Raw genomic sequence first — 18,727 nt, 5'->3', positions numbered from 1 at the left:
TGGTCCGCGCTTGTGTAAGAAAAACTGACTACCACGACGTCTGTCAGTTGTAGTATGCCCGAATGTAATTTTGTGCAAGAAGTAATGAAAATATTATTGCACTCGCCATCGTGATTTTTGGAGAAAGAAATACTTTTATACTAAATGAGTACACAAATGCCACTATGAAAGAATTTTCTTACAACATCGGGATTTTGATATTCGTATGCAGTGTTCATCGAGTTTTTATACATCGAGTGTTATTATTTTTTCCCTTTAATTTTACTGTTTGAAAGAATTGTTGATATTTAAGGGCATTTTTAACGTCACGAATATATTTTTTATAGAGCAGGCGTGTTTTGGAGATTTGTTCCTCATAATTATAATTATATTCTCTCTTCTCGAATAAAACCGAAAATGTATCTTTAATATATTAAATATTTATAATAAATTAATAAGCTTTTAATATTGCAAAGTCACTATAACTGAAAACGTGTGTATTATAATACATAAACATTTGTTTGGACATTTTTCATGGGATAGAGTGGTCACTGGAGTGTAGCATTTTTTATTTTTTATTTTTTTAATATTTAATTTTAGTATGAACAGCGTGCGAACCAATCTCGTTTGAACACCCTGTATAATATGGCCGGTCCAATTCACCCGGGCGTCCGCGACGTTATTAATATTATTTACTGGGCGAACCGGTGTAGATTTTATTTATCGATGTCACCTTCTCGCCCGCGGCCGCCGTTTCTTTGCGGCTTTTAAACTGCGTCTGTAACGCGCCCGGCCCGGCCCGTGTGTTCGGAAGGAGGGAAAAAATAAGTGTAATAAAAATTGTATATTTAAAAATATTCAAAGTACGCTAATAAGTCATGCTGCGTTTGGAATATATGGTACCGGTTGTCCACTGCAAGTCCCCGACGAAATATTGCCCACATCCTCTGCTTTTGTACTATCACATGTTGCCGACGACGATTTTATTTATTATTTTTTTCTACCTCATTTTATTTTATTTTTTTGAATTTCCTGTTTATGCGAAATAAGCATTTTAGTTAGTCTCCAACTCTCCACCACCTTCCCCTCGCCTATCTCCCCATTCGCTCAGCTTTACCACTCGAGATTCGAGTCGTTCCATCATGTTATTTATATAATTGAATTTAATCCCAAACAGTGTTACTTACTACCGTATTCCGGTATTAGACCCGGTTAAATGTAATAACTAACTATAATAATATAAATACATCTTATATTATGTACTATTATATATGCGCTTACTGGTCCAAAACCCATATAACTATAATATAACGCGTCTACACCACCAGCATCTCGGAACATAATATAGGACAAATCACGTGCGAAAATCCGTAAATATTGTAGTGACTGTCTGCTACGTCTGGTTGTGTTGCAGTGTTTATAGGTATATATTATAATAATACGTTTGCGCCGAAAACGATTACGTCTACTTTCAGGGCCCCGCCTATGCTGTGGCTCAGCAAATCTGAAAATATATGTGAAAATAAAAACACATTATACATATTACACACAGACATATACATATATACATATGCATATATACACTCACAGTAGACATGTATATGAATGCGCGCGTCGTATAACAACTAAAGTAAAACAGTAGTAGTACCGGTAGCTGCAGTAAAACATTTAATGGGCATCATTTTAACAGCTATAAAAAAAAAAATATATCCAACACATTAAATTTAAATGTTTCGATTATTTTGAAGTGTTTATGTATATGAGCAGTGTTTTGCACCTAGTTTATGATTTTTCGCCTCATTAATTTTAATATTGAAGACATTTTTTTTTACCTACCTAGATATTGTATACACCTAAGTAAGTACCTAACATCTCTTAATTAAATGAGACGTTTATAGTGAATATATTTTTGCATAATCGTAAATATCTCTATGATAATATTATATGGCAGCTAGGATATCTGTGTTTTGTTTTGAAATGTACAATTCATTGGATCTATCACATTATCATTATATTTTTATAACACGCATATATAAGAGGAAATATTTAGTATACTTACTCGTTTAATATTGAATCTTTGATTAGTAGACTGCCCGTAATATAACTTTGAGTGAATTTTTATCATTTTCAACATTTATTTTGTCTATTTTAAACGTATGTACAGTGTACATAATAATATTATATTTGTAGTAAAAATAAAACTATTTGATAACTGATCATCATATAAAATTGAAAAATACTATTAAAAAAATAATTCAGATTAAAACATCGTAATATACATATTTTTAATTATATTTCGTTGCATATATGTATGAACATTATAAACGTTTTCAATGTTAATGGTTAGAAATGTTAGCATTATCACGTGTAATAAATTATACACTGGTATAGGACATTAGGTTCTACACAATTCACGCGGGATAAGAAACATAATATTGAGAATATATTCATGTATACACACATAATCGTATAAAAATGATTTTACTAAATTTGTAAACAGCGTTGGAAAGTTTTGATAATTTGATTTAGCTAGTGAAAGGCGAGAAAAATGAATGGCGATAATGCGTATAAAGTCGATCTGTATTTGGTCTCAACAGATCTATTAAAGATGTCAATCGTTCGTTAGTCTAATATGAATGGTCCACATTTGATGTTTTCCTTGTTCGGGCAAAACGCATAATATAAAGTATATATATGTTTTATAATGTTTGTGTTCAGAGGAGCTGCTAAGGGTCTCGCTAAAACCAGCAGCCGTTAAAAATTTACGGCTGTGCGACTTAAAATGTATAGCACTTATGTATACACGCGCGTGGAGATTTCGACTATGAGATTATTATGATAATACGTAGGTATAAAGTTACGTGTATTACCTATGCAATGTAATACTCTATAATAAGCATCACGTGGGCGATATATAAATATATAATGTTCGCGAGAATGAAATACGCGTCCATTTGCTGTATATTTATTTGAAAAAAATTAATTATTTGTAATAATTATAATATGTTCCCTAAATGTCTTACACAGTACGCACACATATATGTATATATCGTCAATAACTTAATTATGATTGCAGGAGAAAACTGCAGACAAGTCAAGACATATAGTGGAAGATGCTTTATGCGAGAACAAAAGTTTACACTTTCGTGAAAAGTACGAATTCGTCCAATACGTCAAGGTACGCGCAAATTGCACCGGTATATTTTTACCGTTACATGAACGATTTATACTGTCCTCAATGTAAAAATAAATAAATTATAATGTACACACATACACACACACACACATACATTTAAATGTATATATATACAGGTACCTATAAAGACTATTCTTATAAGGCCTATATATGTTATATGGTGTGGTATATATAATTTATATATTTCTATAAAATTTACATATTTTAATATACACTTATATGTGTGTATACTTCACAACTTTTTAAGGTGCTTAAAATAATGTATAATTATATATTATATTATTAGTGCAGACGAAAATGAAAATGAATAAATTTATTACGTAGAGTAATTAATTAACTGTAGCTTATAATTTTATTACAAATTATTATTTATAAAATTGATCGTGGAGGATCGTGGATGGATAAAATAATATGGTGATTTCATAACATTTTGAAAAACTAGTCGTTAATGGTGAAAAAATATATTATCGTTTCGATAGCGGATAGTTACAACACGTGCTTGAAAATAGGGGAGAATTTATTGGCCCATCTCTATTATATAGTATCATCAATATAATAATTGTATTGTAAACTATATACATTTATATCCAAGTGAAGCAACCAATGCAAGACGTTATTTTAGATTATTTTCAGCTATAGCATATGGTGGCGGGGTATATGTATAGGTAATTTAATAATGTATACTTGACGCCTCTGGCAGAATAACAGCGTGCGTCTGCACTGCGTGGGTAGGTATAATATTAAACGTTTTGCTCATATAACATATTATATTTATGCGATTGATGGTCAACATTTGCGATACGACGAACTGAGTACGATGCAGGTCACTGTCATCGCGCTGTTGTGATCTGTAGACCATAATATTATGTATCCGACATAAGCGTGTGTCGTGTTGTAAATACATGTAATTGCGGTACATTACTGTTATTATTTTTTCAATTTAATCGATTGTTATATACACCGTGTTTACGTGTAATTCGTTAATATTCTATCACATAACATGGAATATAATACGAATCCCACGATTGTATATAATAATAATATAAGTGTATATACATAGCAAGCACACTCTCACACACGCACAATATATATATATATATATATACACAACACATCGTACATGTAGTATGTAGAGCGTACGTACACGATAATATACATTATATTATATATATATATATAAACATATAGATGTATAGAAATCTCGGGATGTCTATAATAATTCATTCGGATATGTCATCGCTGCCCTCCCCCAGAGAGACCGCCGCCGCCGCTGCCGTCGCCGCCGTCGTATTAAAGCGGTTAGCTTGTAATTATTCCGCGTCTTTGACTTTGATCGTACATACCCATATATTATATTATTACATGTCGAAAGACGTATAGTATACGCGCAGCCGCGACATTATATTGTATCCGATATAATATATAAATATAGATGTGTGTGTGTGTGTGTTTGTAATAATATATAACATAATATAATAGAATATAATATAGTAATATATACAATACGCGCGTGAACATATACATATAAACTGCAGCAATATATTTAAGTATATAAATGCCGGAACAACGTCGTCCCGCCGCCATCTGCTCATCTGCATTATAGGACGTGTATTATATTAAAATATGGGTTATATGTGTATATATGTGTGTGCGCGTGTGTGTAAAATTTGTATGCCAAAAAAAATAATAATCGAATAAACACAAAAACGACGACGACGACGACGAGTCGAGTCAGCAGCAGTCCCTTACTCCCTTATGCGCCTATATTATATTATACGTGTTTTCGGGTCTTAACCGATCGCTGCGGTCCATTGTCACGCGTTTATGTAACGTCCTTTGTGTAGTGTTATATACGTATGTACATACATAAAACGATAATGCGAATCGTATACACACAGTGTAGTGCGCCCGCGAATTCTCGGGATGCTGTACAATAACATAATGTATAATATAATATTATGTATATATACATTTTTTTTTTCTCAAAAAAAAGTCAAAAAGCCACTCGTCCCGGCGCCCTCTCGGGCCGCAGCTGATGTCCGAATCGTATTTTTATTTAGTATTATACGTTTTTAATGCACTCGCCGCCGCGAAGTACGCGCGCGCGAACGCGTGTGTGTATATAGCGGTGCAAGACACAATGCGCACGCCCCCTATTCCGCCCATACGAATTGTATAATATATAATATATGTACACGATAATAGTAATACGTGCACAATGATGATGCAACGGTAATAGTCTGCGGTCTGTACATGTATATATGTACACACGTGTATATGTTATTATAAGAGTCGTCGAGAGAGACGGAGTGACAGAGAGAAAAAAAAATTACACATTATTATTATATTATACGCACAACAATCGTTTGCCAAAACACACACCCTCTGGAGTGCGAGCCCGTCGCGCCCGCGTGTTTAATATTATTATCGGGGTGGGTTTATATTATATACATAAGCGCATACCGTATGTATATTTTGTCCGACACAGTTTGTAATTTAATAAAATCCGCAACGTACGTTACCTAAACCGAACCGTTGTTCCGATGACTCGTAGAATAAATGTACACTCGATACACGTCCCGTATACAATATATGCGGTTTTGGCATGTCTACACAACGACTGTATATACGAGGTCAACGCATATATTATTATTCCATTATGAAATATCATTATGTATGTGTGTGCAATGACGCGAGGGGTGTCCCGATGTATGCACTCGGGGGCAGTTTCACACATTTCGAGTGTGCCCACACGACGTTAAGTCACTGTTTAACCAAATACTATTATAATATATTACATTTACCCCTATGGCCTTATATATCTACTATTATACACACACGCATTACTATATAATATTGTATATATTTGCAATGCTTACCTGATGTACGCTTGTTGTATGTATGTATAATATGCTATAGTATCATCGACTATATCTGCGTTTGGGAGATTATTTTTAGGAACAAATAAATTAATGCAATCACATTATACAGTACACGGTCTAATCTATCATAATACTATACTCGCAGTTTACACTGTAACGCGAGTGGTTTATACGAAATTTTGTTAGCTCTTAACTATCGATCTATATATTACATATAAAGCATAATATCGACTATTATCGGGTAAATTTTGTAACGAAATTCGCTTAATAGACAATCTTCAATCTCTCACGTCGTACTTCACTTTCCCAATTATTTCATAACTTTCTACATTCGGGTATAATATTATATTTTTTTGATTTCGATAATAATAGCTACAAGCCTACAACACATTTGGTATTTTATAAGTATTAAAGTAATTTTGTCAGTATTTATTTAAAAAAATATATTTCTACAGAAAAAAAAGTCTAATAGTAAATTGAGTTATTCGACATTCGTACATAGTGATCCTTGCATGTTACTGTAGACGTTGAAGTCTTAAAAGAAGTAAACGTAGTAGCATAACCGAATACCACCGCCGCAATAAATAGTAGATACTGTTGCTAAACTCACCGAGCATATTATCTTATACGCACACACACACACGCTTACTTACTTAAAGATATCATGTCTTAGTTCATTAATCTACGACTATTAACACATATATATTTATGTATTTATATATAAAAAAATTTCATACATTTTATTTTTAACTTAAACATCATATTCAGAGTTCATTTAATTATACACAAACGGCATTTCGTCGTGATAAATCATAGAAAAAATCTTCTAATGATCTGTTCTCTATACTTTGTTCACTGTCCAGCAAGATATCATATCTGGCTAGATGGAAATTAGTTCTTATTTTTTTTTTTTTGGGGGGGGGGGGCATTTATTGGTATTATGTTTTCTATCTAAAAATCATGTATTTTATAATATTAAAATTTAAAACGCATAGTTTTTTAACTTTAAAATATATTCTTAATACATGTATTTAAATAAAAAATTATCGTCAGCTAACTACCTACTTATCACAATCATTACATAATAATTTAATATATTTTTTTACATGTTATAATAACAATTTATTTAATTTTCTTTGAAATTATAAATAATTTTTCCATTTTGGGTAGTTTTCGGTGCTTATTATAATATACATCTGGTTAGTAAATTAAAAATAGTGTGTGGCTTTTGGATGCAATCTCATAAATTTAATGATTTTTATAGTTTATTTTTTATTTGTCTTACTCTTAATCCCTATGCAGAACATTTGGATAGGTATAAGGAATATAATATATAAATATACTCGTAGTATACAATTTATGTGTATATAATTGAATCACGTATATTATTTTACTGTTATAGGTATTTACCGTATTCTTATTTTGTGTATTACTTACTACACATTGGTAATATGTAAAATATTTCGTCGATCCAGATACAAATTTGTAAATTACCTATAATTAATCATACATGCTGCTATTTTTATTTAAACGTATGCCTAACTACTGAGTGTATAGTCTGAAAGTCATGAACAAAATTACTTAGTTTATAATTTAAATTATCATTAAATCCTCCGGGTAGGTACATGTTAGATAGGATACTGCACATACAAAATGATGGTAAACATACCGATAATATATGTTAAGTATACACGCGGTTCCGGTTTGGCATATCATAATAATATATGTTACAATAATAATAAACTACTACCTATAATAATATATATTTATAAAGTGTGACGAGCATGTGATGGGCGTCGTCCTTGGGCAACGACGAAGACAATGACGGCCATATTGTTTAAATGGTGGGATAAATTGAGTGTGTGTGTGCGTGTGTAGAGAAAAAAGAAATGAAAAGGAGGGTAGAGACAAAAAGCGGAAAAAAGTACGGTCGAAGAGGACCGGTGTGAAAACAACGATAATTTGTTGCCGGTGAAAAGGCAACTGTTTGGTCGTCGGTGGCGGTGGCGCGACGATTGGATGGGGAGGAAGGAAGGACGTGGCGGCGGCGACCTGTCACCCGGACCAACGTACCGTGACACTGCTGCGGCTGCAACCGAGAGGACTGCAGGACGCGCGGGCTAGACAGAGAGAGAAAGAGAAGAGCGGACCCGTGAAAGGGGCAAAATGCTTCTCACATGTGCTAGTAGTCGCTTTCCCCCCTCAGAGAAGTATATTATTGTATTATTATTTTATCGTTGTCGAAACTCGACAGTGGCGACCGCACGTATTTCTCACATACAGGAAAAAACGTATTTTTCTTTTCGTAATACTACGCCGTCTCTCGTCTGTAGTCATTGTATTTAGAAGTTATTTTTTTTTTATCATGAACTAAGGAATATCTTAGGATATAAGGAGCTTAAACAAACTGATAAATAATAATTTTAGTGAAATACTAAAATGAAGAATAGTATAATCTATAAAAAAAAAAAAAAACAACAATTTTAAATGATTAGTATGTTTTCTAAGATATTGAAGTATTTTGCTGGTTTGGAATTAAAAGGGAATACTATTCATTCTTCGAGCTTAAATTAAAAAATACCAATAGTATCGGAAATAAAGATACCGCAGTATTAGATGATAATAGTGAACCCATAAATCATTCAATTGATTTTAAGTTTAATTGATTTATACAATATCATATAGTTTTAACTCCCAAAGATATGTGTGCTGATAGGCTATGATTTAAAATTGTAATTAGTTTTTTTTATATATTATATATAATGTGTGAAATGTGTATTTCATGGTATCCCTTATTTGAATAATCCAAATGTCTATATCTAAGGTCATCTGGCTGAGAAATGTTGTGTTTCCTATATATTCATCAATACATCATATACGTATATACATAACAGGTATTATATACAATAATATATACATTATAAATAAGTCGTATATTGATAAACTTTGCGCTTTGCATGTATAATATATTATTATAGTCATATATATTATATATTAGTAAAGATTACTAGTCATATATACGCTTTATTTCTTTTGTTTTAATTTATGTAAAATATAATACTGCATAGTCAATTTCCACAACAATTTTTTTTATAGTTTTTTTTTAAATGAATAAATAGTTGTACCTATGTAAATTTTAAAACTATTAAAATGTATTTACCACGCGTATTTAGTAAACGAGTAACTCGTTCTTATATAATTAACTTGTATAATTTTGTAGTTTAACTTAAACACTATTATATGCATATTCAACGTACTGAATTGTCAAAAAGAACTTAGGATTTTAAGTATGATTATAATATTTAATATAAATAAGTAGGTTCTTTTATATTTTTTTTTATATTACATAAAACTAACTTAATTTTAAATTATTAATATATAGCTATTGATTTTTCATGAAATTGTATTATATATATTGGTATAACGTTTTAAAAATTTTTATTTTCAAACCATTTAAATCGTACACTATAGATATTGTTTTGTTAATAATATACTATAAGTCATGTTTATCTTTTATTTATTCCACACGTTGATTTCAAAAATTGATATTGACATTAATGTAGGTAATATTGTACATAGTATAACTAGTATAACCAACCTAATGTCTTCTGTAATTCAATTAAATACAAACAACATACATTTAATAAGCACAAACAAAATGTTTAATGTATACTAATGTGTTGTGATATTTTAAAATATATATATTAATATCAGTATAAAATAATTTGCTCAGACATACGTACTAGAAATAACTCGATTTGTGTGTCAGTTAAAAAACGAAAATCGATGTGGTCGATGAATAATTATTACTTATAAGATTTTAAATTTCGGGTAAGACAATTTAAGCACATATTACATGTACTAGGAAATTAGGTAATGGGTATAACTAGCTATATCGTGTATTATTATTTTTGTATTTGCAGAAGAAAAAAAAATAGTATTTTACATATTATACGAGACGAACGAAGTGATATCTGTCGGCAATAAACGATAACGTATTGTATGCGTAAAGACGCATATATTATGATTTCCACTGTACCTTATAAAGAATTTCACAGTTAAATTCGATTTTACGACCCGCGTCATCGCGGCCGGTCACCACTGTCCAATTATGAATCAAAAACGGGCTCGCGTGCACACACACGCACACATATATATGTATAGTATAGACCATATTATTATTATTATTATCATCCGCCTCACATAACATAAATGTTCACATATTTATATTACGCATAATATGCATGTGTTTATCTCTCCGCCGTTAAGTGTAATAACTTTTAATGTACGACGAAAATATAAAGAATGAATGAACGCACATTTCGACGACGGTTGGATCGACCGACAACCGGTTCGACCACCTTTTCTCGTTCAAAATATGTTTCAGATATTACAATAAACACTCTTCTAAAGCGTCTTCGGCAGCCGTTTAAATTCGATATCGAATGTCGCGCTGCGCTATAAATGATATTATATTTACTTTGTCTCGTTGCGAAATGCGACGAACCGCGCGTACTTAAGGTGTGATTTGTCGTTAGAAAATGTGTCCAAGAGAGTCGGAGGGGGAGGAATGCTGGAGCGGGATTTATTTTCACCAAAAGTTTTTTATTTGGCCGCCAAAAATATAATTTCACAATATCTACAATAACAGCACAGAGCAATACCGATAACGGCTGTATTGGAGCTCATTAAAACGCGAAATGTCATAATTATATAACGTCTATAACTGGATCAGTGCTATCTCTCCTATCCCACTTATTTTGGTACACTTCAGCGATTGCCTACTCAATACTAAAAAAATTATAGAATATATTTTATTCGAATGTTAAGACTGATATTTATAAGTTTTATATTATATTTACACTATAAGTGTATACCTCATAAGTCCCGCGCAGAGATTAGCATCGTATATTATAGGTATTGGTATACCTAATGAATGGAACGAAACACGTTAAATGCGGTGGATTACGCGCTACTGTTTTGTCGCAGTCGTGTCCGAGTTTATCATTTATTGTGGTTGTGGATTTTTATTCTCTATTTTTATAGTAACCGATATTAATGACGTTAAAAAACTGTTTTAGATTGGTGCATAGATATTGACATTTTTATACACTTTACTCCGATGAATGCGCCTGCACGAAACGCGTATATATTATTATATAGCTTTCTCTATGTGTGCCTATTAAACCATTTTATCGTCCAGTGTATATATGGTAAAATTATAGCTACCTATATATGATAAAAGTATTTGTGCTTAAACTTTAAAGACCAAGAAAATATAAACTTATTAGTTTTTATTTACCTATTCATTCTAAGATTTATTTAGCAATGAAAACTATAGTAAATTTATATACAGTTGCCTACTCATGTGTATGTTTGTTTTAATTAAATTATACCTATTAAATAATAACGTTATTTTTTTTCTACATAATTATCAATTTATCAATTTTTTATTTACCTATATATTATTATTTCCATTATATTACATTTTATGCGATTTCGGTTGTCTGCGGTGGTATGGTCTTCAACGTGTAGTTACTATGTCTGACAAAATTAAAATTAAAATTGTTCAAAATTCGATTTTTGAAAATAGTTTTTTGATCTATGTATGGTAAATGACTATTATTCGGTTTTGACGATGGCACTTAATCTATCTAAACTTAGTGAAAAGAGAGATATGATTATAATGTCATATTTTTTAAATGGCTTAATTTCTGGCTTGACTGATTTATCTAAACGATGGTTCACTATATAGGATTTCGGAAATAACCCGATTACTAAAAATCTACTCTACTTAGTTTTTATCTAAAAGAAGATCCATGAATAAGAGCTATGTACCAAGTATTAAATAGTCAAAAAATAAGTAATAAGCCTCTGTTATAGATTTGTTCGTATTAATCGTAGTAGTATTAGTCTATTTTTAATTTATAACTTTTTTTTAAATTCATCTCGTATTTTTTAAAAACGTGAGGGAGAGAGAGATTATAAACTATACAAGTCGATTTGCGTTTCTACAATAGCGACCGCACAAAATATAGCGCGGTACCTGCCACGATTATAATGTGACGTGTTAATATTGTTTTATACACAGAATCCGCGGGGGTCCAGCGTGTAATGGTATATCATATTATTATGTTTATTTTGTCCGTTTGTTTTACATTACGAAGTCACTAAATTGAATGCTAATACACTTATTAATGTAACGTAACGTGTATACCTATACAATAATGGTGTCTGAACGGAAAAATAATACAACGGTAAGTCGTACCTATACCACCACCGTATACCTGTACATCTATTATTACCTATAATAAATTATTTAAACATATATTATTACACGCGCGGACTCTGCGGCAATTTGTTTTCGTTTTTATGGACACGCGCGCGCGCTATCCCGCGGCCGATCAAAATGTAGCGCCGCTCGTGATATGTATACGACAGACGTGAATATGCTTACTTGCAGGTATACTCCGCGTGTAAATAATTGATACGCCGCAGCTGGATCGTCGAGAAAACTTGGACGGATGTATAATAGTATTACGAGTCCCGGCGAATATACATATTATACGTATATATAATGTATATTATTATAATATATACGTCTCGTGACTACGGGACGTCGTCGTGCCACCCCTCCACCACCCCTGCGCCGTTTGCGGGTTTTATGCCCCTCGCGCTATCGTCGTTATTATTACATATTATTAGGTTTTTTTTTATTTTCGTGTATTTCTTCGTATCAAAAATTCGTCTGTCCAACGTTCAATATGTAACTATCATATAGTCCATGTATAATAGTACATTCGTATACGCGATTAACGTCGACCGCGTGCATATTACACTGACCATATATACATATATTATTATGGTATGGGTAAAACAAAGATGTTTTCAACCGCATTGTATAATAGTAAGTTGTTGTTGTAATATACGACGTAGAAATAGCCGTTCGCGTATATATTATACACAAATAGGTAGGTACACGTTTAGTTTTAAAATATCCGATAAAATTCAATATTTATCTGTGCGCGTTGAACGTTCGAATTATTGTTCACATTTTTTTTTTTTGACATGATAACGTTACGATGCAAACGAATCGAATACTTTTTATGTTTTATTTTTTCATAAGACAACTAAAGGCTAATTAATTCACGTTTTATGTTTTAATCATCGTGTAGTAGCTATATAGATATTATTCGTATATTGAATGTATACCGCTTAGTGCTTACAACATAATATTTAATTCGTTTTTTTTTTATCGAGCACAGGCAAATATTGAATAACGTTACGATTTATATGTTTTATTATAAAATCTAAGCGCACATGCCAATTGCCGTTATTCGATCGTTTCATTTCAATTATACCAACGTAATTATTGGCAATGACTTTAAAAGTTCAATCTATTCGAATTATTAAGTAATTACCTACTATAAATAATTCAAAATTATAGCCATTCAATTTTTGTGATTATTTAGTTTTTATATATAAATGTGATAACAACAGCAGTGATAAATCGCCACAACTGTCGTTAATATCCGATGATTGCTTAAATATGGACACACATTTTTTTTAATGGTTAATTAGTGGGAAAAGGAGTGAATCGTTAAAAATTAAAAAAATTGCTTTTTCTTTAAATGTTTTAATTCTAATAAAAATCAATAAATTACGTGAATAAATTCTCAAAAAAGAAAATCCTGCAGAATTCTTTCTATTACTTAATAGTTTATTAAAATTGTTTTAATTAAGTTTTATTAAATTTATAATTTGTATTTTTATTATACAAATCAACATGACGAATTTCCAAAACAGCTGTTTTGAAGAAAAAATATCAAGAATTTAATAACAATGTTAATAAATTATATCATATTAAACAGAGTGCCAAAGTGAGATGATAAAAAGTGATAAATTAAGTAAAATACAATTTGAGCATTTATTTTTGAAAAGGTGTTCCCTCGATGAATTTATTTTTCATAATTTACCTATAATGTAAGGTTTACATTTCATAAAAGACTTTAAAATTTTCACGGTAATTCACGTGTGCTACGATATACAAAATCCCAAATTTACTTATACCTACAGCTGCTAAATAAATAGACGTGTGATAGTATGCGTCGTACCAAACGATAATACATACTCTATAGGAACACCTCTGAATTGTATAGGCACTATTATTATAATCGACGTGAGTCTGTCGATTTATTATCGGACAAACGCGAAATCGTAAATAACCCGTGTGGCTATATACATAATACACGAGTATAGGTAGATACGCTCGCCGATGAGATGTATTGCGCGGTAGTTACGAATAGTTTAACCACCCGCCGATTTATATATTGATATATACATAATATGCATAATAATATAATAAAATTACGCGCGTATAATATACACACATATTTTTAAAAAAGCTATTCATATTATTATTATACGAAACGTCCAATACCAATAATACTATATACTGTTATATTTATATATAACTATACGTTATATTGTAACATCACAATTTGTACTAAAAAACACCAGGGGGGGAGCATATATAATTATTATATTATTCACATTATATACATATATATATTATATTCGATATCGGTAATCTGAGTATCCGACACTAACCTAACACCGTAAACGCGTATATTTATTTCACTATAACATATTTCTTATTATATTATAATTTTATTATGGTCTACCGTTTTTCTCGATTTATAACTAAATAACTTGTATAACTATTTCATAGTTAGACTGGATATTATTACTATATTATGTACTGTAGGATTTTTTAATCGACTGTACGACGACGTCACAGCAACACGACCATTATATTATATTCTGTTAATATCTTATTATAATACAATTACCAGGCTACATTACAAGTATGTAATGTAAGTAAATAATTACGCGAATATAGCGTGATCGATACGAAGAAGTTTGTTTTCTTTTTAGTATTCAAACTCAGTTAATCGATATAAATAAATTATCATTTGGATGAAATACCTATATTTCAATAAAAATGCGTATTGCCAATTTATTTGTATAAGTATAGTATACATTAGTTTCCAATGGGGCGGTGGACTTATTTTGAGACCAACGTATATGAATTCATTAATCAGATGAGTTTTTAAGGCGAAAGGTCTAAGAAACAAAAATATATATAATATATGTAATATAATAAAAAAAATTTAACTTGGCTGTGAATTAATAAAATATATTCATTATTAAGTGTTTATTTGTTTATAAGTATATTGTAGTATACAAAGGAAAAATATAAAAATTGATAGTAATAAAAGTAGAATAGGTACTTATAGATATTTATTTTTCATACATTTTGTTTTGTAATAACTTACAATTACTAATGTGAAAAAATATTTTCAAAATCAATACTTTTTGAAGTGCAGAGTTGAGAAATAGTTGTAATCATAAAAAATTTGAAAATGGATTAAAAAATATGGAAATATATCATCAAAAATACACACTAACCCCTTTAACCAGTAGAGTGAGTATAATGATATAAGATGTGTAAATCGAGACCATCTTGTTTAAATTCAATAGGCAAATAAAGTAATTATTAATACTAATATATAAAACAGTGATAGTCAATAATGAGTGAAATCAACAATTATACTATAATATACAATATATATTCTTTATCTAATTAGATTTAATATTTTAAAAAGAATAAAACTTTATTTTTACTTATAATTTATAATATATCGCTGATATGTTTGTAAACAGTCAAAGTATTATTTAATAGAAACGTATTTTGAAATATATTACTTTGTGATGATTAAAATACGTGGTTTGTAAAAAAATAAAATTAATAAATATTTATGGATTGTATATAATAAATTATTGTAAAATTACGATTTAGATAATAACAAATAATAATGCAGTTGTGGTATTAATATATTAAAGAGTACTAATAAAATATCTGTTTAGTGCATTAGTATTTTATCACAGTATTGAAATTTAATATAATATTCCATACGACTAAATCATATGTTGTGTTTGTTTGTTTTAGACTGAATCGTTGCAGTGTCGAGGATGCTCAGATCCAATTACGGATAGGTTTTTATTGAAGGTTTCTGACAAAATTTGGCACGTGTCCTGTTTAAGATGCTGTGTGTGCAATTTGGTATTAGAAGATGAACCGTCATGTTTTATCAAAGATGATTCAATTTATTGCCGACAGGACTATGCCAGGTAAATCATTTTAAAGAGTTTTACACAATTTAATAAGTACCTACATGAAACAAAAAACTTTGAAATATAATGTAAAAATAATATTATAGGTTCTATGTTTGATCACTGTTGAGAGTATATAGTATAATAATAATAAATCATATTGTTTGATAAATACCGTACATTTGTACCTACGTCCTATAGATATATGTGTCATTAGGGTATAAAAAATAGTCAAATTGATTTAACGTTTACACAAATTATTTTTAAACTTTAAACATTTAGAGGAAGAAATTAGAAATTTTTGTAAATCTAGGCATTTAATATTTAGTGCTATACTTAGGTATACGCTATAACATCGAGTAGTCCAGTAAGTTAGGTAAAATACAGTGAATATAATTTATTATTAAAATACAACTATCGAGGTGTTATATTTGTTGTATCTTTTTCAAGAATAATATATTAGAATATCACTTACTGCAGTTCCTAATACATTAGCACGTGAATCGCATATTTTTTTTCACAATCATCTGAGCTAAACGTATAAATTAACATTTTAAACTCCATTTGAAAAACTGTACTTGCACACAGTAAACACTGAACACACATATTTTACCGCATATGAGCGAAATTATATGTTATTATTATTTTCCTATGCTCATTTACTGTTCATATTTAACAAAGAGTGTAACTCCTCCTCTGCCGGGAACCGAATGCATAATTTCCCTAATGCAATGTAAACCCAACCATAATTCATTAATGAGCACAATTAGAGGTCTGAAACTGGTGAACAATTCAAATAATAATGATAATAATATAAAAAAAAAAACACTTCTGCAATTATTTATTTATTGAAATCAACACCGGTGTGGCCAAACGATCGGTCACACTACGCCTTATTGTCACTCGGAGACATGACGAAAAAAAAAGGTACAAAAAATATATTATATTAAATAAAAGTGTTTATTGGTGTGTTTTGATGTACCTATTGTAAAGCGATTTCGAGAGGTCGTGGCGCGAGAATATTATATGGGAGCCGCGTGTTTATCATTAACGCCTCTTTACAAACAATTATTATTGGCCAAAGTGTGAAGAAGGTGTCCAATATACGTCTCTTGTACACACCGTTGACATTATTGTTTATTTAAAAATTTATGACCCCCGTAGAAGTGCCCGAATTTTCAACCTGACTCGGGTAAATATACCTGTATGCGTACTGTGCATACTGGTTTAAAATAAAAAAAAAAAAATGTTTTTATTTTATTTTCTCTGCCCGCCCGGTGATTTATAGAGGGCCCCGCGAGAAGACAGAAGCGGCCGGTCGTATAAATCATAAAATTAGACGTGTTTCGAAGATACCCGTTGAAGACACCGTGGCACAATGCCTCGCACCTGTTAATGTGACACTGTGACTTCTGTAGGCCGAGATGATTTTTTTTTTTTTTTACATTCCGCCGCCACCCCCACGCGTAGTTGTGTGGCATGTATATGTACCTAGTCTTGTAGGTATATTATTTAACCGAAACTAATATCGCAAGGGCTTTATAATATATGTTGTCGCCTATTTGTCTCTAGATTTTGTATGGTGTTTTATTATTATTTTATATTTTTTTTTTCGAGGGGCAGTGGAAGATGAATATTTTTCATTAAAAAAGAAAAAAATATAAAATAAACAAAAAAATAACCTTATAGTACAAAATCCCGACTAGAAAAGTAAAATATTATTTAAAGATTCCCAATGATTATTAATGCCATACGTATAACACAATTTATAATTAATTATATATAATTTTAAATGTGCGTGTGCGTTAATATACAGACGAATTTATACTTAATGCGGAGGAATATTAGAAGAGACTTTTATGGTCTTAAAACACTGCAGTGACGATATTAAAAGTTAAAATTACGTTTATATCTCGTGAGTATAATATGTTATTTTTTGTGTATTATATTTTATCGTGCGCTCGTAATATGATAGTATGTCTCATAAAATATCGTTAAAGAATGGCTTGAAAATGTTCGTCCTATCCATTAAAACGGCTTACGATGATTTTCTATAGTCTATAATACCATATTACCATTGTACAGTATAATATATAATATAATAATATTATGTTGTATAAGTTATTAACAAATTAACTATTTACAACGTCTTCCGCTACCTACATGAAACTTAAGCTGACTGCCAATATTGTCACAATATCGGCGTCTACCCACGCGCTCGGATTTCAAAAACTGATATTTAAAGAAAAAACAAACAAACAAACAGAACAAAAACATTAAAAAAAAAAAAAATACCCAGAAGAACTTGAAAACTCGCTCGTTATATGCGCGTATATATAAAAAAACTACACGGGGCCCAATTAAACGGCACGTACCATCCAATAAATCTGCCAGTCGATATGGCGTACGACAACGGAATTAATTTCTACCTACGCCAGTGGTGGTCTTCTGCAGTAGGTTTGTCTTTTACTTTATTATTATTACACGGTTGTTG

General features: G+C 30.6%; 1 protein-coding gene across 3 annotated transcripts in view; it reads left to right on the top strand.

Annotated features, from left to right (window-relative positions):
• LOC132917748 (LIM/homeobox protein Awh) overlaps nt 1–18,727 on the top strand; it is a 79,522-nt gene that overhangs the window by 40,596 nt on the left and 20,199 nt on the right. For 2 of the 3 annotated variants that reach the window (XM_060978629.1, XM_060978628.1), the window contains exons 2-3: nt 3,056–3,157; nt 16,070–16,251. In XM_060978629.1, coding sequence (XP_060834612.1) covers nt 3,056–3,157; nt 16,070–16,251 — 284 coding nt within the window. The remainder of the gene's footprint in view (nt 1–3,055; nt 3,158–16,069; nt 16,252–18,727) is intronic. The other variant, XM_060978630.1, reaches the window with a different exon arrangement.

This window comes from Rhopalosiphum padi, chromosome 1 (genome assembly GCF_020882245.1).
Source record: "Rhopalosiphum padi isolate XX-2018 chromosome 1, ASM2088224v1, whole genome shotgun sequence".
Lineage (NCBI taxonomy): Eukaryota > Metazoa > Arthropoda > Insecta > Hemiptera > Aphididae > Rhopalosiphum > Rhopalosiphum padi.
Note: the sequence above shows the minus strand (reverse complement) of the source record. Positions and strands in the feature narration are given on the sequence as shown.